Below are 23,182 nucleotides of genomic sequence, written 5' to 3' on the forward strand. Positions count from 1 at the left end.
CGAGGATGTGGCACACGATTGTGCAGACTTTCCCCGTGCACTTCTTACTTTGATTGTCATATTTGGTGCAATATATCATTATCTAGGCCCTACTTACAATGCTCCCTTACACTGCTCATCGACTTTTGCTTACGCAAAGTCGTTTCGTCAAAACGTCGCGATGTTTTATATCCAGCACCTTCTGGGATCAGCCGCTAAATTTTATCAGCGGCGAAAGGGTACGGCCCACCGGCGTTCAGCGCAGCCAGGACTTCCGCGTGCTGGAGCCATCAACAGGTACTCTCGGGCAGTCAGATTCTGTTATAATTTTGGACTGATTCCCTGGAAAAAGTCTATGTTTACATTTACGATCTCACATCTCTCCAATTTCTCGTAAAATTTTAATGAACACTTCGTCATTCTGAAGTGTATGTAAGCCTAAGGCTAGTTGTGAAATTGAGTGCTAGTTGTTGTGTTGTTATTTCTGTGTTTTCATTTGTATACACCTGGCTTTGTATACATCCACACAGATCCACACACATCCTCACGTGGACAACAGACAATGCAAGATGCCTTGCTGTGCGAGTACAGTATTCCCATTGACATTGAAAAACGATGGATGGATCTGTAATTTGCATTATTTTATATCAACAATGAATATGTTGCTGATATTGCATGAAAATGGAATTTAGAAGGATCATAGTTCCTAATCAAGTCAAATCTGTGAAAGGGATTCTCATACTACCTTTCATTCTCTCAAATATTTAGGCACAGACAAAACTTATCAGTGGAGCCTGGGGAGATTTTTTTTCTCTTCCCTATCTGATTTTTGTGTTTTCTTACAAAAGTAGCTTGTTGTAGATTATATCAGAATGGAATTTCCCTTAAATTCATTTTGTGTTATTTGTGATGATTTCTAAATGTTTCTATTTCCACTCCAACAGGTCGGTTACTCTGTGAAAGTCCCAGCTCGGGGAAGGAGGATGTTGACAGGGCAGTGGCTGCTGCACAAGACGCCTTCGGGGTGTGGTCGGAGACTCCTGCAATCGAGAGAGCGCGGACGATGCAGCGCGCTGCTCAGAAAATGAGAGTAGGGCCAAGCAATTCAACCATCAGTCTGTATAGAGTTTAATGATAAAGTAAAACCTAATGAAAATGGCACAGGATATCATGACACCATCTCCAATCATATTGCTGATCTTGGTGGCTATTTTCAGTTTGGACTGAAATTTTAGTGATAATATATTGAACCTTGTGACAAAAATGCTTAGTTTTACATGTTTTTACATGAGCTCAGTGTGAACCAAGCCTCATTTTAGGTCATGTTTATTATATCAATATGCAACATTGTGACTTCAAAAATGACTTCGCTGTAATAGAGCATAGCGAGTTACATCAAATTCTCTTGGGGTATTTCTGCAGCAGTTTTGACTGATGTATAAGCATACCATTTTGTATCTGAAATGCCAGGAACAGATAAGTGGGTGATTGTAAATGAACCCTTTAAAAAAAAAAAAAAAAAAAAAAATGAAACTTGGTCTGTGCACCCAATTATCTTCAGCTAGCTGATCTTGTCCCATTGATCCTATGTGCCCCAGGATAATCTGGAAGATTTTGCGAGGCTAGAGTCGACCAACAACGGGAAAGCCATCTGGGAGGCCAGATTCGATATTCACTCAGCCATCGACGCCATCGATTTTTATGCCGGATTAGCTCCATCTTTGACCGGTGAGTCTCCACAGGAAGCTCCTACCATGACCCCTTTGCTGGTGAACATGCAAGTGTCTTATTTTGAGGGTCTTGCTCTGAAAAGGTCCTTTTGAAGATTACAACATTTAAAGGGAATATTCATCCTGATATTAGGTTGCTTGTTATGAAAACAGAAAAACTAAAGAAGTTAATTGGTGAAAACTTGGGGAAAAATCAGACACCCAGAAAAACTTATGAATTATGTGAGCTTAAAAGTGATACATTTTGGCAACTCTGTGTGATTAAGTTATTGAGCAGCTCTCCAATTGTTTTGTTATCAAAATATCACCAATTCATATTTTCTCAAATGTTGGATGTATGGAGTAGATGACATGTAAAGCATGTAGATAAATCTTAAACAACTCATTTTAAATACTTTCTGTGGCGAAGTCAGCTGTACTTGTCCTGTTGCTAATCTTAGTAACACATGTTTCGCTCATGTATATGACAAAACACTTTTGTCCTTGCTTCCTTGTGTCAAAGTAGAGTTTATCTAGCTTTCAAAGATTATCAAAATACTTACATAAGCATCCTGATATGTACTAACTTTGGTGTTAAATCATTGGAGTGCAACCTATCTTTCATTATCTGCCCTGTTTCCTGCGGTGCTGTGATAGGTCATCACATACCCTGCCCCGGGGGATCCTATGCCTACACACGACGGGAGCCTCTAGGAGTGTGTGCGGGGATCGGGGCGTGGAACTACCCCATCCAGATGGCGGGCTGGAAGTCGGCCCCCGCCCTGGCCTGTGGGAACACCATGGTCTTCAAGCCCTCTCAGTTTACTCCAGCTACAGCACTGCTCCTTGCTGAGATCTACAGTGGTCAGTCTATGCAGCTCTGCATCTTCCTATTAATTCATTGATTTATTGATTCCATTATTTATTCATTCACCCATCCATATGTGCATTCATCCTGCAATTCATTAATTTGTCCATTCATTCATTCTTTTATTCATTCATTCATTCATCCATTTATTCATTCATCCATTTTATCCATTCATCCATCCATTCATTCATTCATTCTTTTTTCCGTCCATTCATACATTCATTCATTTGTTCTTTTATCTATTCATTTATTCATTCATTCATTCATGCATTCATCTTTACTAGTTTTTTGTCCAAATACTTAAATTGTAGGCAAGTTCCTTTGTTCAATCATCCGAAGAAATACAAGCATTAAAAGATAAGTGTGTATAAAACAGTCATTCATGCCCAGTGGAACAAAAAAAAACAGTTCTGGTATAAGTACAAAGACAAGTAAGGGTCTCTTGGGGGAAAAAGCAAAAGCAAAAGGAAAAACAAAAGACAAAATGTCACACCGTGTAAGAAATAAAGTGGGCCTTGGGAAGAATAGGGTGCCAAGTGACATGTGATACATTTTTTTTTTTCAATAAACCATCTTGACATTTATGTTGCCAGCTTTCATGGGCAGGGCAGATGGATTTCATTATGTCTGAAATATGTATATTTTGCTTTTCTATGTTAACATCGACAGTTTTTAGCCTTACACATATTGTGTGTACAACTTGAATGATCCTCAAGCTCTTAGGAGTTATCTCTCCCTCTTTCTTTCTTCTCCTGTTTAGATTGTGGCTTGCCGAAAGGAGTTTTTAATGTCATCCAGGGCCAAGGTGAAACTGGTCACCTTTTGACCTCTCACCCTGGGGTCAGCAAGGTCTCATTTACCGGCAGTGTACCGACTGGCAAGTTGGTGAGTCATTGCTTAATTCTTCTGTTTTCTTAGCTCTGCTTTTAAGCATACACGTAATGGTTGAAATTTCCTGCTTTGATATCCCCTTTGCCTTGAGGAGTGTGTATGTCATAGCCCCAATCATTCGGTTTTATGTTGTGTTTTCAGATCATGAAGACTTGTGCTGATGATGTCAAACACTTGACCCTTGAACTTGGGGGCAAGTCTCCTCTACTAATCTTCAGTGATGCTGACCTGGACAATGCTGCCAAGGGTGCTGTGATGGCCAACTTTCTCTCTCAGGGCGAGGTAAGAATCAGTGGCTAAGTAAAACTTGGTAACCGGAGGCCACAATGAAAAGGCCTGTAGCTATTGAATATGCCCACTGAAGCAGTTTCCACTAAAAAGATTCTTTAGCTCATCTTACATTGTAGCTGAGAGAAGTTGGTTTAATAGGATGAGAGTAGCTCAGTAATACTTGTGTGTCCTCACTGTGTTTGTATTTGTATGTTTTATGAGCAGATGTCTGTCAGCACAGTGTAAAATTCTGGTTCCGTGACATTGGCTCAATTGCTCCATGTAATAATTTATCTGAAATTTAGTTATTGCACACAATGGTACCAAAATTCTAGACTTGTGAGATGATGGTATTGACCTTCTAATCAAAATCATGTAGTTGTAGAACACATTGAACATAATACTCCATTCGTTTCTTATCTTTTATCCACTTTGAATACAAACTTGCACTGTGGAAGTTATATCATTTTGTGTTGTTTACTCAATAGTCTCTGGTGATTAGTTTATCAGAAAAGATATTCAGCAAATTGTTTGCTGTACTATGCTAATAATCATTTCAAGGTTTTTCAAGGTACACAGAAAAACTCAGTCTGAGGTTATGGAAGATGGAAGATTGCATAGAACATCTTTTAGATTATTATGCACCATATTCTTGCATATTATTATTAGAGTGAAATGAACTTTGTTGCATCACTTTTGTTTCTAGTGAATGTCTGCTTCTCTTTATCTGTTTTTCCCACCTTACTTATAGCTTTAACGAGACATTATTGCATATACTAGTAGTAATGTATATGACATTAATTTATGAAAGGTTTGTGAAGTGTAGAGATACAGAAACAGAAAACCTTAACTGTTGATGCATCATTGTCTAGGTATGCAGCAATGCTACCAGGGTGTTTGTCCACCGCAGCATCAAGGATGCCTTCGTGGAGCGCTTCTTGGAGCGAACCAAGAGGATGAAGCTTGGCGACCCTCTCCTGGAAGACACCACGGTCGGGGCCGTCATCTCGAGGGAGCACCAGGAAAAGATCATGGGGTACATTGAAGGAGCCATAAAGGAGGTAAATGTTCTCCAGAAAGTTTATGAAGCGCTAGTAGTTGAAGACATCATCTAAGTCTGTGCTTCTCAACCATTTGGCTATGATGTCAGCCAAAGATATGATAAAAAAGGTTTATGGGAGATCTAACTGGGCCTTAAAAAAATGTTGTAGGAGCCATAGTGGGCCCCTGGCTAAAAAAAGGTTGAGAAAGGCAGAGCTAAGTGATGTATGTGTTTGTGTGTGTGTGTTTGGGTGTGTATAATAGTGCGTGAGAGTGGGAATCATGTTTGTACATAGATATTTTCACAAGGGAATCAACTGAAGGCATTTTATCTGACACTTGAATACTGCCTTGCCATGGCCAAGTTTATAAAGTAAAGAAGTTTTCGTGATTGTAAACTGCAACATTCATAAATGCAATTATTACAGGAGTAGCCAGAAAACAAGAACAACACAAACATTGAACTAACATTTGTGTTTCAAGAGGCAATAATTTTTTTTTTTTTGCTCTTCAATGATTTCGCAATGAAAGGATGACTCACATATGTCACAAATATACAGTAATAACACTGAATAGTATTCAGCATAAACAGTGCGTTTGAGGGAAATTCCCATTTATTATTATTTTTTGTCCCCGCCGAACGAGTTCGAGCAGGGGACTATGAAACGGGCTCCGTACGTGTGTGTGTCCGTGTGTCCGTGTGTCCGTCCGTGCGTCCGTGCGTCCGTGTGTCCGTCCGTGCGTCCGTCCGTGCGTCCGTGTGTGATCAAAATGTTCAAAATGCTACTCCTTCGCCATTTCTAACCCGATTTTTATTCTGTTTGCTTTATATGATAGCACTACATGGGAGCTTTGAAACTTCTATAAAGAATTTCAGTTGTGACCTTTGACCTTGACCTTTGACCTATATTGTACATTTTGCTTCAAAATGCTACTCCTTCGCCATTTCTAACCCGATTTTGATTCCGTTTGCTTTATATGATGGCACTAGGTGAGGGCTTCAAAACTTGTACACAGAATTTTGACCTTTGACTTCTTTGACCTTTGACCTTGATTTTTTGCCTATATTGTACATTGGATACAAAATGCTACTCCTTCGCCATTTCTAACCCGATTTCGATTCCGTTTGCTTTATATGATGGCACTAGGTGAGGGCTTCAAAACTTCTACACAGAATTTTGACCTTTGACTTCTTTGACCTTTGACCTTGATTTTTGACCTAAATTGTACATTTTGCTACAAAATGCTACTCCTTCGCCATTTGTAACCCGATTTCAATTCCGTTTGCTTTAAGTGATGGCACTTGGTGAGGGCTTCAAAACTTCTACACAGAATTTTGACCTTTGACTTCTTTGACCTCTGACCTTGATTTTTGACCTGTATTGTACATTTTGCTATTAAATGCTACTCCTTCGCTATTTCTAACCCGATTTCGATTCCGTTTGCTTTATGTGATGGCACTAGGTGAGGGCTTCAAAACTTCTACACAGAATTTTGTCCTTTGACTTCTTTGACCTTTGACCTTGATTTTTTACCTATATTGTACATTGGCTACAAAATGCTACTCCTTCGCCATTTCTAACCCGATTTCGATTCCGTTTGCTTTATGTGATGGCACTAGGTGAGGGCTTCAAAACTTCTACATAGAATTTTGACCTTTGACCTTGATCTTTTTACCTATATTGTACATTTTGCTACTAAATGCTACTTCCGGCGGGGACATATATTACGCACCGCGTAATTTCTACTTTTCCTTGTTTTTTTTTTAACAATATGATGCCCTCACATCATATTTTCTGGTGGCTCCTTTTCTCTCTTTGTCCCCAGGGAGCCACAGTCCTCTGTGGAGGTGAGCGTGTGGTCCCAGAGGACCAAGCCCTGGCTGGGGGTTTCTACGTCGCGCCCACCATCTTGGATGATGTCACCGACGACATGGTGATTGCTCAAGAGGAAGTCTTCGGTCCCGTGGCAACCATCTTGACATTTGACACGGAGGAAGAGGCAATAGAGAGAGCCAACAACACCAAGCTCGGATTGGCTTGTGGGCTTTTCTCCAGGTGGGGTGGAAAAACTTGACTCATGTCACGTCACAAATAACCTAGATGTCATTTAGTCAGTTAGCCTACATTATGTTCTATCTAGTTTTAAGAGCAAAATTTGTTTTGTTTAATGTATACGCCAAATATTTCGTGAGGTTTTTATATTCTCAAATTTTGTGAGTCAGGTACTATTTGCAAATTTAAAGACATGCGAAAATATTGACTCTGATCTTGATATGTATTTTACATGCATGTATACATTTCCCCATTCAGTACTATTCTCCATGATTTCAACCACTTCTGAAATCATCGGGAAGTCCCGATTCGGGCAAAATTAAGACTCGCTAAATATATGGCGTATACAGTATGTTTGACATCAGGTTTGCTGAGAAGCAAACTAGAAGCTACTAGAGCTTGTGCTTGCCAGTTTCTATCATTGGCTTCTCTACTGTCAATGTCAACAAAATAATACCTGATGTCTAAAGTCTCTGAAATTTGTCCCTTTCATAGTTTGATTAAAAAAAGGGGGAAAAAAGAGAAAACCTCCTCTCATCAAAGGATAGTAGTTACTGTTACAACTATTATAGAGATGCTTTGCTTTGAGATGCAACAATTTTTGCAATACCAAGGGCTGAAGAGTGCTGATGTTGTGACTAAATGTGATTGACATTGTATACAAGGCAGATTTTTGTTTTACACCTAATTTGCAGAGAAATCTTAAAAAGCAGCAGTTGCCTGTGTGTAGATACCTTGATTACGTGTGATTGGTTTTGTGTGCAGTGTAGATTTTTGTTTTCCACCTGATTTGCAGAGACCTCCAGAGAGCACATCGCGTAGCAGCAAGACTGCAAGCTGGCAACTGCTGGATCAACAACTACAACAACCTGGCCCCCGGTGTGCCCTTTGGTGGCTACAAGCAGTCGGGGCTGGGTAGAGAGAACGGACTCGCAACCATAGATTACTACACACAGATGAAGACCATCTATGTTGAGTTAGGAGATGTTGATTGTCCTGTGTGAAGAATCTGTGACATTCTTTTTTAATTAGCCTTGCCTCCGGACTGCTTGCCAATTTTCCCCTCAGCTGTGCCTTGTATTTTTTGATAAATGCACGAGTCTGAAAAAAAAAAAAACAGTCATCTCCATTACTGAGGTTCATGTACAGGTCCTTGATACGCTTGCCTAGGAAGGATCTGTTTGACAGTAATGTATCCTCATGTAAACTGAACAAGGATGCAATATATGCAATGGGGAAAAGAGTGCTCAAGCCTGGAAGATAGGCTAAGGTTTGATGACTACATCTCATATGTTTCTGTATAAGTTTTGATAGAAATGACAAACTTTTCAATTTCAAGTGCTGCTGAAATATAAAGTCAAATGCTCTTTTAAAACCAGAATAAAGGAAAGTATTGCCCAGGGAGGAAGTTATTTTTAAATCAGAAAAATATGAAGAAAAAAAAAAGACTAACAAACAAAGAGAAGAGAAAATGAATGAAAATGTGATGGAAATGTGACAAACTGGAGAGAAGTTAAAATCACTTGAATTTTGGCAGTTCTTCTGACTCATCATTAATCAATCACTTATTTTGGGTTGGTTGAAAAATTTAGTGATCAAATTTGTACATATTAGTACTCATATAAAAACAATTTTTCTCTGAGACATAAAATATCCTGCTATACTGTCTTAGCAAGAAGTTATATGCTAGAATTTCTGTCCTGTGTTTTTTTTTTTCTTTCTTTCTTCTTTGCTGGCACTAAAGTGATCTCAGCATATGGATACAGCTCTTTTGTTCATGCTGATTACTCATTCTCTGGTCACAAGATCTTGTATGTGTAATATGAAGTGCAAAAGATGTCACACAACTCTCTTGAATTAAACAGTTTAGTGCCATAAAACTTTGTGTATTTTTTGAAGATGCAAAGTGAATTTTCTGTGAACATTCCTTATTATCTTTGAATCATCATTTATCTTTGAGTCTATTGAGCCTGTTTCCTACATCTTTATGAGACAGTCTACATTTTTGTATGAATGTATAAATTTAAGCCATTTTGTATTTGTTTTTTTAGAGCTGTTTTAGGTATATATGATTCAAGCGGATATCAAGCAGACAGAAATCTCCTATTGCAGTGCAGAAGAGTATATATATAGCACCTGCACTATAGAAATGTACCTTATGGTTATTATTTTGATAATGAATATCATTATTGTTATTGCTCATTTAGTTTCTATGTTAACAGTACACAATCGATGTGAGTGAAATGTTTTACTGTGATTGAAAATTGTAAGCCACAAAGAGATGTACATATATGTGTACATTTAAAAAAAAAAGAAAATAAAAAAGCAGTACTATCTATCATGACAAAGATGATTTCTCTCCATAGTACTGTATAGGCTGTTATTTTTGCAAATTTTGCGAATCACTGTTGGACCTCAAATTTAGCATTATGTGAAAATTTCGCCATGCCCTAGGGTAATAGTGCACTTACAATAGGCGCGGTGTCAATTCGCAAAAACAACATCTCGCGAAAATGTTGATGACCTCATTTGTGAAAGTATCTGTACGTGTAAAGATAAGCATATACAGTATTCCCCTGGTGATATGGCATTAGCATAGCTGTAAGAGAGGAAAAAGCAGCCATTATGATGGAACCCATTGCTTGATGACAAGAGTTTGCTGTTGAACCATTTCATCTGTATTTTTTGAGAAAGAAAAATATATTTCAGAAAATCTTACACATTATTCTCTTGTTTCTTTTTTTCAAATATGCTGGCCCTCTGTTTACTGTAAAAATGGATATTTTCATTTGAGTCATTTTTCGTGCTTGGCCGATTAAAACAAGTTTGCGTGTATTTGATTCTAAATCGGAATCAAGACCTCAACTACTGGAACATATGGCAAGCAAAAACTTTTGCATAATTATTTTCGTGCTAGGTTCTGGTTGCGCAAAATGTACAAAAAATTCAACAATGCGACAATTTCCACTTTTACAGTTGAAGTTTTGCACTCCTGATATGACAAACATACATGTAGTTACAACAAAATTTCATGACAAAAATTCAGGTCCCAGAATAACTATATAATCATATATCTTATAAACTTTATTTGTTCAGCTGTAATGAAATTTCCATATAACGAAAGAAAACCTGCCGGTCCCAAGGACTTTGCCACAACGAGAGTTGCCAGTATGAAATTATATTTTGTGAATCATTTGTGATTCAATCACAGTGTAATTGCCTTACATTTGTGTATACTAATCATGGCCCTTCATCTACCATGAATTCATTGGCTTTCCACGTGTAGCAATAGAATTGGGACGCCATATATGCGAGATCATTATAGTAGCCTTGCTCTGTAAAATTTCATGTTGGCTGTATTTTATGATACATACAATGTATGTGTATTAGATTTTATATCAAATTGATAATTTTATGCACCATGACACACTTTTGATATCATTGTATTGCTAGGGTTCAGTGTTTTCCATACTGATATTCTGCAAACATTGGTGATGATATAACTCTATGCTGCACTTTGAATGCAGTGGATGATGCTGCAAAATCAAGCAATTTTTGCAAGCTTTGATCGGTTTGTGTGACATTGTTGATTAAGGCTGTGATTGTGATGATACAACTTTAGTTTTCATGCAGCTGAAGATGCCACAAAACCAAACTATTTCAGCCAGCTTTGATCCAGTGTGTGATTTTGGTTTGTTTTTTGTTTTTGATGAAGGATGTGAAATGGAGCATGCAATGTATGAGGTAGCCTTTATAGGTCCAAACAGTGTTATCTTTATACAGTGTTTCATGTTATACATGTGAATGAATGGAACTAATGAGATAAGTATGGTGAAATGATTATATGTAGATTAAAGTGTCATACCGGTAATTTTTACGTACTATGGACATGTTGTTTTTGTTGAAGTTTGTGTTTTTGTTTTGTGCCATAGGCATCAAAAACAGTTGTGATGTGGACAATGAAATTACGCAGGTGCAATTTTACTGTGAAGAATTTCATCCGAGAAACAAGAGTGTTGGATGTTATGTTGTAAGGGAGGATATTTTCACTCTTCCTACTTTGCTCTAAAGATTTCTACAAAAGAATCAATCCTGGAGCTTAGGGATGTCGAAATTGAAGTCCCTACCCCCTAGCCATTTCACTTTTGACAAAATACTTGAAGGTCAATAATTTGACAAACGTGGGAAAATTATATATGCAGTACATTGTTATGTGTTTCATCGTTCTTATGTTTACATACATTGTATATTTATACTTGAAGATCAATAAATGACCAGCATGGGAAAATTATATATGCATTACATTGTAATGTGTTTCTTCCTTTGTACGTACCTGTACAATGTACAGTACATGTATTGGGGAATGGAGGGGAAGCACCACTGAAAATCATAATACATGTACAATATTATTCAATATATTCAAGATTACTTTTTTTTAAAACAGAACTGGACACAAAATACATGTACGGTAAAGCCAGAAATATCCGCAGCATGAAACTTTAGCAAATTTGAGCAGACAGCCTTTTCCATAGGGTGAGACTGCCATTCAGTGCATTGTGCAAATACAAAGCTTTTGTGTGCAATCTTGGCTCCTCACAAAATTCACAAAAGTTTCATGCATACAAAAATTTCTCGTTTTATGATAAAGTATGGAATTTCAATGAATAAATACATATATACTCAATAATGTTGATACTGGTCACCATTATGCACACAAATAGGATGGATTGATGATGTCATCACTCTGGCCTGCCCTAGATCTTCATAAAATTTTCTCCTTTTTTTTGACATGAAATATAAACACAAACATACTTCATTTATATAAACTGCACACCAAGAAAATGCAATGTATCTAATTTGGTATCGAGATCCTCACACTTTGTAAGTTAAAATGAAAACACAATGGCTTGAATGAAAATAACTACACAGACAAAAAGCACAATATTCGTTAAAAACACATTTTATCTTCTCAATTTCTCTTGACATCACATGAACAGTGTTTGAGGGAATTAATATTACACATTTGCATCAATTACGTTTTCAAAAACAACAATGCTGAGCTGCTTACTGGACACGATCACAACATAGCAGAAATAAGAATAACGGCCTCCTTCACTCAATGTACATGACATCTCTCGACCAAGTCACTTTCATTCATGGATTAAATTTGTGATCTACTGGTCAGTGGTTCTTGCTTTCCATTGCACCTTTACAGTTTGTGTACAGTTTGTGTATATTGTGTACATGTGTGTTCGTGTTTGTGTGTCAAGTACACCTGTAGCTGTTCTTGAATTTTGATTTTTAAAAAAAATGTTGGGGGAAAAGAAGAATTCAACAAAGTGCATTTGAAGAACTTCGACATAGATTATTTATATTTCAGGAATGGACTACGACTAAAATGTGACACTCAGTCTTTTAAAACCATTGTATTAATAACTGCTAACTTACTCTTCGACATTTCTCACAGTCGTGTATGATTTCTAAAAAGTGCCAAAAAACAACAAGTGCAAGAGGGATGATATTTTCAAGCGGGTATCAGCTGGTGGCATTCTACTACAAAAGTAACTTGCAAATTAAGAATGATGTTAATTTGATATGGCACTCAGATGAGAGGCACTAGTTCTGGGTTTGTTGTTGGGGAATGCTCATCATAAAACAGTTTATATCGGTACTCTACACTGATAATTTTAAATGGCTAACGGCAATGAATGAATTGCAAGTTAGCGTCACAAATCATACTCTTTTGTGCAGTGAAGAAGAAGAAGGAAAAAAAAAAGGAGCTAAAAATAAATAGTGAAAATGGGAATAATACTATCTCTTCAGTAAATTACTCACATTGTTGAAGGATGTATTAAGCTGCACCACACATAATTCATCCAACAATGCACACCGTCCGGTTTCTTGCACTGTTTTCATCCAGCGTGGCACAGCCTGAGCTTGCTGCCAGTAACTATCGTATCACCAACTTGAAAAGTGTGAGCGTGCGTGCTTCTCATGCATGTGTGTGGACAAAATGTTTCTGTCAGGCTCTCACCAAGTCTATTTTCCACTTCACACTCAAAAAAAGGAGAGAATCTTTTTTCTTTTCTTTTTTTCGTGCAAAGATTACTGAATATTGCAATATTTTCTCTGTAATGTGCATGCAGCCCATGGGGAAGTTTTAGCTAGAACAAAATAAGAGTGCAAATGACAAAAAGCTCATCGTAGAATTAATAGACCATACAGTAGTTGGCAGAAACGATAGTTACTGAGAGCACAGATTCCTCCAACATGGAAGATGTCACACTAGTACATTGCTTTTTCTATCCAAAATCTAAACGGAGGAAGACAATACTACTTGGAATGTACATGTATGAACTGCATATGAGTAAGGACATCCACGTCCTGAATACGACATCCAGAAGTAATCTTTACCCTTTTTTAGCACAGAGGGAATCAGCATTTTTTTGGGGGGGAGGGGGGGGGGGGGATACAACCTCAAAAAGGGTCTTCAAGACAGTCTAACCATCAGCTCTTGTTAACCATATATTGATTTTTTTTTTTTTTTTTTTTTTTTTTTTAATAGACTCATCAAATCTGTAGGCCTGCTTGTAAGGGACTTAAAAGTTATCATCAGTCAACAATCTGCTTCTTGATTTTCTTGTACACAGATATTGTGATAGGAACATCTCAGTTATGGGTCAGAACAGATATGAAATATTTTGACAATAAGAGGGCTTGGATCAAGTCATACATGGAATTTCATTTCACAAATGCATCTCACTTCTTCAAAAAAATCTAGCTGCAATGTACTAGTGAGACATCTCTGCGAGTTTGTTTCTAGGAAGCTATCTATGCAAGTTTTTCCTGAAGGAATTCTTCAACGGAGTCGGTGTTCCACTTTTCAATGTTTAGAGTTTCGACCACATTCTTGTCCTCGTCCAGGAACTTCAGGACGGGATCCGCACCTCGCACATACTGCAAAGAAAGCAAAAAGGACATCAAGATCCACATTCTAAATCAACCTCACAAGATGAATGTTGTGTACATGACCAGGTAGGGGAAAAAAAACAACAACATTTGTACAGGGGACTCCCGTTATAATGACGTCCTCAGGACGGGCAGTTTTCTTTTGTTATTCATTATAACCGAACAATTAAACAATAAAGATATATATAATAGATAATATTGCGGCCTGAATTTTTAATTTTTTGTAACCAGAATCATGTTACATGTATAACCGTCTTCGTCATAATAGGAGTGCGCTGTATTGCAGACAGCACAAAATTAGAGTAGAGCACTGCCCACAGCAGTGTCATGTTCATTTGTTTACTGGCACTGTCTCTCAAAAGTCAAACTCTATCACAAAACGTGAAATGTTGCTATGGCAATTGGCATGCCTCCACCATCTCGCATTATTCTCCCTAGAGGTCTATAGTACATTGTAACAATGTGAGATGACAGTTTCACATGATTTGCAAATAATGGAAATGATATGTTTGAAAGTTAGATGGCACAACCCAAAATGTGTTGAGTGTTTATACATATTCCTTGAACCAGGTTTCAGTTGGATTTTGGATGGGTAAACTGTTTCAGAGAGCAAGTATTCAAGAAATTGAGCATTTTCATTTGACCTTTGACCCTTGCCCTGTGACCCCACTGTCCACAACTCTCCTCAAATAATAACAGCCAGTAATTACTGGTAATATCCAATTTTCAAAATACTTTGAGCTACATTAGAAATATGGGAAAAATAGTGACATTACACCATTTTTACTTCACCTTTAACCCCAAGGCCCAAATCTTCCCCTACAGACTTATTGTGCAGTAACACATGTACATGTATGTACCCAGTTTTATGTACATACCGTACTTCAATTAAGTGTATGCATTGAGTAATTTCCAAAGGTAGAAAAGAGAAAAGGAGAGAAATTATCACTTTTCAACTACTTCATGACTCCATTCCTTACTTTATTAGTGTGTGTCGAATGCATGCATTTCCAAATTTGCATGATAAAATAACGATCAACATTTCTGTGTGTGTCATCGTACCTTGATCTTGAGGTTTGGAAACTTCTTTGGTCTCTCACTCTTCACAAAGGCTGCAAAAAAATAGGAGAGAACGAAAGGAGGTAGGAAATGATTGTGTGCAAAGGAAAGGGAAAATTCACTTACTGTAAGTTAAAACTAGAAATGTCGCTTTGGCGACTGGTATGCCTCCGCCATAATGCATGATTTTCCCAATAGGTCTAGATAGTACATGTGGACAATGTGTGATTACATTTTCACAAAATTGGCAAAATATTGAAATGACAAGTTTGTCACAAATGTGTTGAATGTTCACCTTCCTTGACCTAGGTTTAATTGGATGAATAGGAGAGCATGTATCTAGGGATTTAAGGACTTTTAACTCGACTTTGACCCATTCATACATTTAGGCATTCAGTAATTTTCAAGGTACAGGTGTGGAGAAAAAGTGCAATTTCTGAATTGAATAGTAAATTGTTACCATTTTCATCTGGCCCTTGACCCTAAAATTGATAAGATAATCACTTTCAGGTAGAACATGCATAATATGTACTAAGTTTCAAGATAACTTGAGCCACTTCCGAGATATGGAGGAAAAAGTTAGTTCAGCACTTTCACTTGATCTTTGACCTTTTGACCTTTGAGGCAAAAAAAGAAGAAAAAAAAACCTTTCCAGAGAATTTCTATTAGGTTACACATGTATGCATACACCAAGTGTAAAAAAAAAATAACCCTGCTGGCATTGCATGATAGGAGGGAAATAGTAAAATTTTAAAGTGTTGCACTTGACCTTTGACCCCTGACTTTTGACCCCATGAACCTCATGAACCCCATGAAATATACTATGTTCCATGAAGATACCTTGAACAATTTTCCAAGGTATGGAGAAAAAAAAAAAGAAGTTTTAATATTTTTACTTGACCTTTTGACCTTTGACCTTTGACCTCATGACCCAAACTTTCACCAGAGAATCTTGATTGGGTAATACATGTATACACTAAGTTTCAAGAAAATATTTTCACGTATTCAATAGATATGGTGGAAATAGTGAAATTTTATGTATTTGACCCTGACCTTTTGACCTTTGACCTCATGACCCAAACTTTCACCAGAGAATCTTAATTGGGTAATACATGTATACACTAAGTTTCAAGAAAATATCTTCAGGCATTCAATAGATATGGTGGAAATAGTGAAATTTTATGTATTTGACCTAGACCTTTTGACCTTTGACCTTGAGCATGTGCACCCAAAAGTTGATAGGCACAACTTCACCCCCTAATACACATACATGCCAAGTTTCATTAGGATACCTCAACAGGTTTCGATAGTTACCTTGTCCACAAAATTCATTACGGACGGACGGAAGGACGGACGGACGGACGGACGGAAGGACGGACGGACGGACGGACGGACGGACGGACGGACAACCCGAAAACATAATGCCTCCGGCACCACTTTGTGGCGGAGGCATAAAAAATAGAACAGAATGAAATACAGACAGCTATAAGGGGACTTTGAAGTGAAATACACTGGATCAACAATGGGTTTTTATTCTCACATTTGCTTGGAATTTAACACTAATCTTTTACATTCATACATTACGTACATCATATGTGACCTCATGTAGAACAAGTACAACTTCGTTTCTCAGCGCTTCTGGAGAACAACAATCATGTTGTGGTTGGTTTATAATTACTCCAGTGGTCTAACATCAAGAACAGGAATGCAGGAAAAATGTTCAATTTCCTTACCCACGCCATAATATCCCAGGATGGACACTCCAGGTAGGATTAATTGAGGACTAAGCAGGTATACTGACTCTATGTACTTTATGGAAATGGAAATGCATTTCTAGTTCTAGACAAGCAGTAGGTGTTGTATTCCGTTCGTACGTGTACAGTTTTTAGCATCCAACCCACACTATATACAAGTACAGCAAAGGTGAATTAATCATTCAACAATTATTGCCCACATCTAATGACATATTAATTGCAAACGTACTATCTTGACTAACAATGACATTATGACCGTACACCAAATTTAGTACAAGTAATCTGATTGACAATCATATTTCACTACAAAAAAAAAAAAAATAAAAAAAAATAAATCCACTCATGATGAACAAGACACTCTTAAACATTGTAATCTCTGTGTCATTACATTTAATCACCAGCAAGAATCACTATCTTTCAAAAAAATTGAACAGTTTCCTTTTCACTGCATTCCCATTACAGAAACCTTGACGGGGTCAAAGACACATTGTACCTCTCAACATCGCTATTTAATCTAAATTTAACATAAAAAAAAACACTTGAATTCACCAATAGAATATAATAATAATCTATCTTCTCCCTCGACACTACAAGCTCAAAGGCTGTCAGTTGCTGTTGCTTGCTGTATTATCTGGTTCCATTCTTACCTTGAATTTGTGGAAACCGACCCAATTTTCATCCACATACTTCCAAGTGGGCATGCTTGAAGGACTGCAGTGACCAGGGAGAAATGAATAGACACCACATTACACAGATAGAATGACATATGTCACTGACATCATTATGCAATGGATAGTATACAAATAATGAATGTTTATGAGTGCAATGGACAGAATATTTCATGAGGTGAAAGATGAAATGATCCATTCAACGAGGCTGCGCCTCGTTGAATGGATCGAACATTTCATCTTTCACCGAATGAAATATTCTGTCCATTGCACGAATGAAAAACATTTATTATTTGTTTTATATAACGCCTGAAAGAGATCCTTGTCCTTTCATGTTTTATTCATTTAGAAACAAGAGAGAATCTGAGATCGCGAGAGTGCTCACTCAGTGCTTTAGCCTTTACGCTATTATCAGTAGCACGCTGTCGCATACATACACTGCAACAAGTACACGCAAGCGTATACGCGTAGTGAGCCTGTCACATACATACACTGCAACACGTACACGCAAGCGTATACGCGTAGTGAGCCTGTCACATACATACACTGCAACACGTACACGCAAGCGTATACGCGTAGTAAGCCGGGCTCGCAGTGAGCGTGCAATGGAGCAGATCGTATGGATCCAAAATTGCACGGTAAATGGAACCACAATTGCACGGATGATGATGTCATAGTGAAATGGGCCGAATATTCAATGTCAAACAACCAATCAAATGACAAGGATCTCTTCAGTCGTTATATAATGGACTTTATACATGACAACTATCTTCCCACCATCATTGTATCCAACAAGGAATCACATTTAAAACTCTTGTAGGCATAATGTTTCAATGCACGTATTCAAATCTAATCAAATAAAATCGTTTTTGACCAATTTCAAACCAAGTTTACTCAATGAATGACTTTTGATTATCAACACAGATAATATGGTGTGACTGACATGGACCTAAAAACAGAAAACAACAACTTGGTCATACAGCTGTATGACCACTCCAATCTCTGTAGTGTCACAGTTGTGAAAAAGAGTGTGGATAAAGCATACCACTACTGCTGTGTCTTCTGTGTCCTGTTGGCAGCAATCTTTGCACTCCCCCACCAGACACTCAAGCTTGAAATCCTTGAGGGTGTCACAAGAGCTGCACAGCAGGTTGGAGGAAAAGCCCCTAGAGAGACAGAAATCTGGTGACAGTTGCCCCTGGCTCCCTGCCGTCCTCGAGATCTGTTGCCAATAGCAACGAGATGGAAAAGAAACACAAATCGGTGCAAGAAATCATCACTTTCAAGCTATAACAGGATCAAAAAATACAAACTTTCCTGAAGACTAGGAGTTTCAAAGATTTTCTTTTTTCACAGCTTGTAAATGTAGTTCACCATTTATCAGCCATCCTGTATCAACTTCATCAACAGCAATGACAATGCAGGGGTTGCACTTAACTTTTTTTTTAACTAGCCAGGCGGACTACTTAGAATCAATTTTGACACTGAAGCAATATTTTGGCTAGCCAGACGGACTAGTTACTTCAGAATTTTATGATTTTTAGCTAGTCCGATGTGATTTTGGGTGGCCAATGGCCAGCGGACCATCGCTAATTTCGAACCCTGCAATGTTTAACTGGTTATAAATGTCATGCATGCACTTTGTACTGTATGCCTTCTTTGTCACCAGTGATTTCTGCACAAGTGACACACTTGATGAGTCATAATTTGCATCAAAGACATAGTGGCTGTGAAGATTTGAAACATTCTTTTACTCACAACTGACAAAATTTGCACAACAATCTCTGTGAGATCATGATTTTTAAAATGCTCTACATTTTAAAGGGCAAATCAATAAAAACTGCTTGTGATGCAGCATTACTTCACCATGTTCCAGTGCTAAATTCAATGCAGATTCAATTTTCCCTACTTTTTTTCTTTAACTCTGGAATGGTCACTGTAATATCTTAAAAACAGTATACTTTTGAAAATGATTAGTCAACTGACCTGGAAGATGAGGAGGAAGAGGGCCAGGAACAGCCACAGGTCCACCATGTTGGTGGTGAATACTTTGCCACCTACAGCTGTAGGTGCACTTGATGAAGATGTCACACGGCAGATTCAATGAACCTAATGGAATACAAAACATAAAGACATTTTTTTTCTGTCTAAAAAAATATTTAAAATGTACCAAAAGCAAGCAAGCAAACAAACAAACAAACAAACAGCTGTTTCATTTGCCACTGAGATGAGACACACGGTGTATATTGCACACACTTGATAATTTAAATGGTCATTTATTGTTTGTGAACTGACAGTCCCAATTTGGCAATATATATAAGATGCAGGTTTCCTATGGCTATGGTGTAACATGTCAGAGTACTGTATGTTGCTGTGACAAGACTAAGGGCAAATTTTTGTTCCAGTCTCTATCATAGAATGGGTCAAGATAACTCTATGATATCATTGGTCAAGAGCTGTGATTTTCTCTTGCTACACATCCATTCAAGATCAATTCATTACAGCGATCATGGACAATGGCCAATGTACACTTAGTGGTAAACATGCTATCACACACTTGAAGCAAGAGTTTGTGCACCACACTTAAGCTTAACAAGCCTCTGCACACTTAGCTCGCCATGCATCCTGCTATATGTACTTTCCCATGTGTAATGATTGATTGATTGTCATTAAAAAAAAAAAAAAAAAAAAATCCATAGTTGCCTTACATGCACAATTCCTAGAATCCTACTGATGCACTCAGGCCTGTACATCACTTTTATACTCCAGGTATGTATATACACTGTACATGTAGAATAGACTATGGAGTTGTAGGTTACTAATAGTAATACTACCCAGTACTACAGGTACAGTGAAACCCCATTTAACAAGGTCTGTGGAGCTGCCGATCATTAATACCTCATTATATCTGCACACATTAAAAGCAAAGAAAAACATAAGCACAAAGTCATAAATTAATCAATCAAACTTAGAGCAGTCTATGCGTTGTTATTACACAATAGATACACACTAATAGATCTAGTAATTATTGCCTTCTGCCTTGCCACTACCACTGCACTGCACTGGAGCTGGAGTTAATCCCCACACGTAATTATAGGTGTGGGACTACAATGGCATCATTCCATTGCATTGATCGTTTCCCTGTCCCTGGAGTGTTTCCCATTTACAGATCTCACCATAAGGCACTGCCATTTACTAGAGTAGTAAGAAATCTAAGAGTATCCTTTCCCTTTCAAACCTTCATATCTAAAACAACATAATTACTAATATAATGACAATGAAATTAATGTTAGCTTACCAATTTTCAGGTCTTTATATGGCCGGCGTTTCAGCGTTCGTCCACGTTCAAACACACGACACACACACAGTACCATACACATGTTTATACACACACACAATAGTACACGCACACATACTACAAACACTGGCTGAAACCCCACGTCAGCTTTCCGAAGGTGCATACAGCAGGATGGTGTGTGTGTGCTTGCTCGACACACTCAACGTCACTCTTTTTCTTTTCTTTTCTTTCCTTTCCTTTTCTTTTCTTTTCTTTTCTTCTTTGCAGCCGAGAATTACTTAGTACATGTGTAGGAGCAATTGTGGATCGAGTGGGAGAAGCAGTATTATCAGAACACATCAGTGAAAAATTAGAGGAATCCGGACCTCACACGTACAATCGAATAAAAAGTATTGTAAAAATTCCTGTGTAGAAAATTACATTTACTACATTTGCGTGCTCAAAAGGTAACAAAAAAAAAAAAAAGAAAAAAAAAGAGGAAAGGATAATTTTCCAAATACATGTATTCCACCGAAAATACGTATAGGAACCTATCTGCATCAGCTGTTGCCAGGTATCTTGTCAGCAAACAATCAGGGAACCAAATAGCCGACCAAACAAAGACCATCATTTTTTTATTTTTTTTTTATACTAAATTCTGTGAGGAGAGTGATGGAACACACGAATTTGACCAAAAAAAAAAAAAAAAAAAAAGAGAGAGAGAGAGAGAGAGAAAGTAAAATAAAAAGGAACCTGGCGTAAATACTCAATTCTGAATGATACTCGCCATTAAAAATTACAAAACAACATACTTGAATAACATACTGAAAGTCCTCATAAATCCTCCTTGAGCGTTTTCCGCAATCCAAGATGGGGTCCAAAATGGCCGCCATTATTCCTGAAATTTTTATAACTTTTCAACCAAGGAACCCACGTACAAAATTAAAATGCCTATCATAGTTATGTGTTTTTAAGGATGAGAACTCAATAAACTACATATTAAAAGATGTTGACGCACACAAGTACCGTAATCCAATAGATGACGTCCAAAATGACTGCCATTTCCTGAAATTCTTATAACCGTTTAACCAGGCATTTACGATACAAAATACCAAATGTTTGAATATAATAGGCGCTATGTCTTGAAATATAAGAATTCAATGAAATACATATGAAAAGATGTTGACGCACACATACCGTAATCCAAGATGGCATCCAAAATGCCGCTATTTCCTAAAATTCTTATAAACTTCCAACCAGGTAACCCAAATACAAAATTGAAATGTCTAAATATGTTTTGAAGAATGGAGAACACGGTTTAAGCTCTTCCTAAAATGCAAAATGGCGGGAATTCAGGGAAACGGGCAACGGGAGGGTGTGGAAGGGGGATTCCCCTCCCCCATGGGATTTTGCATTTCAGACTTGATATTCAGACATTTGATGCGCCCTATTAGTGAATAGAATATTAGATTTTTGTTTCCATAAAAAAGAAAAAAATATATATTGATGGAAGTATGCGGTGGTATATGGTTGCGCCTCCCACACGAGGGAGATTTTCGTATTTTCAGACCTGAAGTTCAGAGATCTGGTGCACTTTTTTTTTTGTGTGTGTGTGGAAAGATTCGATACTCGCGAGTTATTTTCTATTTTAAAAAAGTTAAGAAAATATATATTCAGGATAGTGTCGGGGAGGGGAGTGCATGTGGGAGGAGAATACTCCTTCCCACAGGGGAGATTTTGGCATTTTCCAACTTGAAATTCAGAGATTTAACGCACTCTTTTGGTGAAATATTTTATTTTTTTTTATCATAAAAGTAAGAAAATACGATGCCCTGTATTTATGGAAATATGCGGAGGAGGTGAGGAGGTGATTAACCCTCCCACAAGAAGGAGATTTTTGTTTCTATTAAAAGTGTATATTCAAGGCAATGTGCTGGTGGAGGATGTGCATGGGAGGGGAAACCCCTTTCCACTGTCCAGGGATTTCTTGCATTTTTATGGTCGTCATTAAACAGCCTCGTGATTTCTTAGTGTTATATTGAGAAAATTGTCCATCCTCAGCTAATAGTCTCAGTATCCCAAAACACTCCAACACGAGGGAGCTTTTACACTTGCATTGAAATGAAAATAATCATATCATTTACACATATTTCATGGAATATTTGGGAATTGTTAATCAAAGGGGTACTTAATATCGGGGAACTGAGCGGCGGAAGGGTCGGGAATTGCATATACAATACGTCGACCCTCCAATATGAGGGAACTTTTGCATATTGTAAGTGAAAGATCTGTGTGTACACTTTTTAATGACATATTCGGAAATTTGTCAATCTCAAAAGTGTACAGAGTCTCGCGTGATGGAAAGGGGCCGAGCGAGGGACATTTTGCATTTTCAGATTGCAATTCAACGATAAAGTGCATATACTCCAGAGGGGCATTTCATGAAGCAGGTGGGTCGGATATTTTTCTGACAAACTGTTACAAGCTGCTGAAATTCTTGCATCTGATTGGCTGTAAGCAAATTTGTCCGACAACTTTGTCGGACAAAATGCTTTATGAAATGTCCCCCAGGTTGAACATTTGTGGTTTTATTGGTATTCTTACGTGTTTCATGATCTCCGTGAAAGAGTTTTTTTTTTTTTT

At 37.7% G+C, this 23,182-nt stretch overlaps 2 protein-coding genes across 2 annotated transcripts; one reads left to right on the forward strand and one right to left on the reverse strand.

The window, feature by feature from the left end:
• Positions 1–66: 66 nt before the first annotated feature.
• LOC140240931 (4-trimethylaminobutyraldehyde dehydrogenase-like) lies at positions 67–8,372 on the forward strand. The gene is made up of 9 exons (XM_072320702.1): positions 67–276; positions 924–1,069; positions 1,578–1,707; positions 2,346–2,552; positions 3,317–3,441; positions 3,589–3,729; positions 4,590–4,778; positions 6,586–6,815; positions 7,609–8,372. The coding sequence occupies exons 1-9, from the start codon at positions 99–101 to the stop codon at positions 7,814–7,816; spliced, it is 1,554 nt and encodes a 517-aa protein (XP_072176803.1). The 5' UTR covers positions 67–98; the 3' UTR covers positions 7,817–8,372.
• Positions 8,373–11,756: 3,384 nt separating this feature from the next.
• On the reverse strand, positions 11,757–20,621 carry LOC140240958 (selenoprotein F-like). The gene is made up of 6 exons (XM_072320730.1): positions 20,561–20,621; positions 19,249–19,371; positions 18,308–18,484; positions 17,242–17,305; positions 14,844–14,893; positions 11,757–13,769 (listed from the first exon to the last, which is right to left on the reverse strand). Exons 2-6 carry the CDS (start codon positions 19,294–19,296, stop codon positions 13,644–13,646), a joined length of 465 nt encoding a protein of 154 aa, XP_072176831.1. The 5' UTR covers positions 19,297–19,371; positions 20,561–20,621; the 3' UTR covers positions 11,757–13,643.
• Between the last annotated feature and the right edge of the window lie 2,561 nt (positions 20,622–23,182).

The sequence above is a fragment of the Diadema setosum genome, chromosome 17 (genome assembly GCF_964275005.1).
Source record: "Diadema setosum chromosome 17, eeDiaSeto1, whole genome shotgun sequence".
Classification (NCBI taxonomy): domain Eukaryota; kingdom Metazoa; phylum Echinodermata; class Echinoidea; order Diadematoida; family Diadematidae; genus Diadema; species Diadema setosum.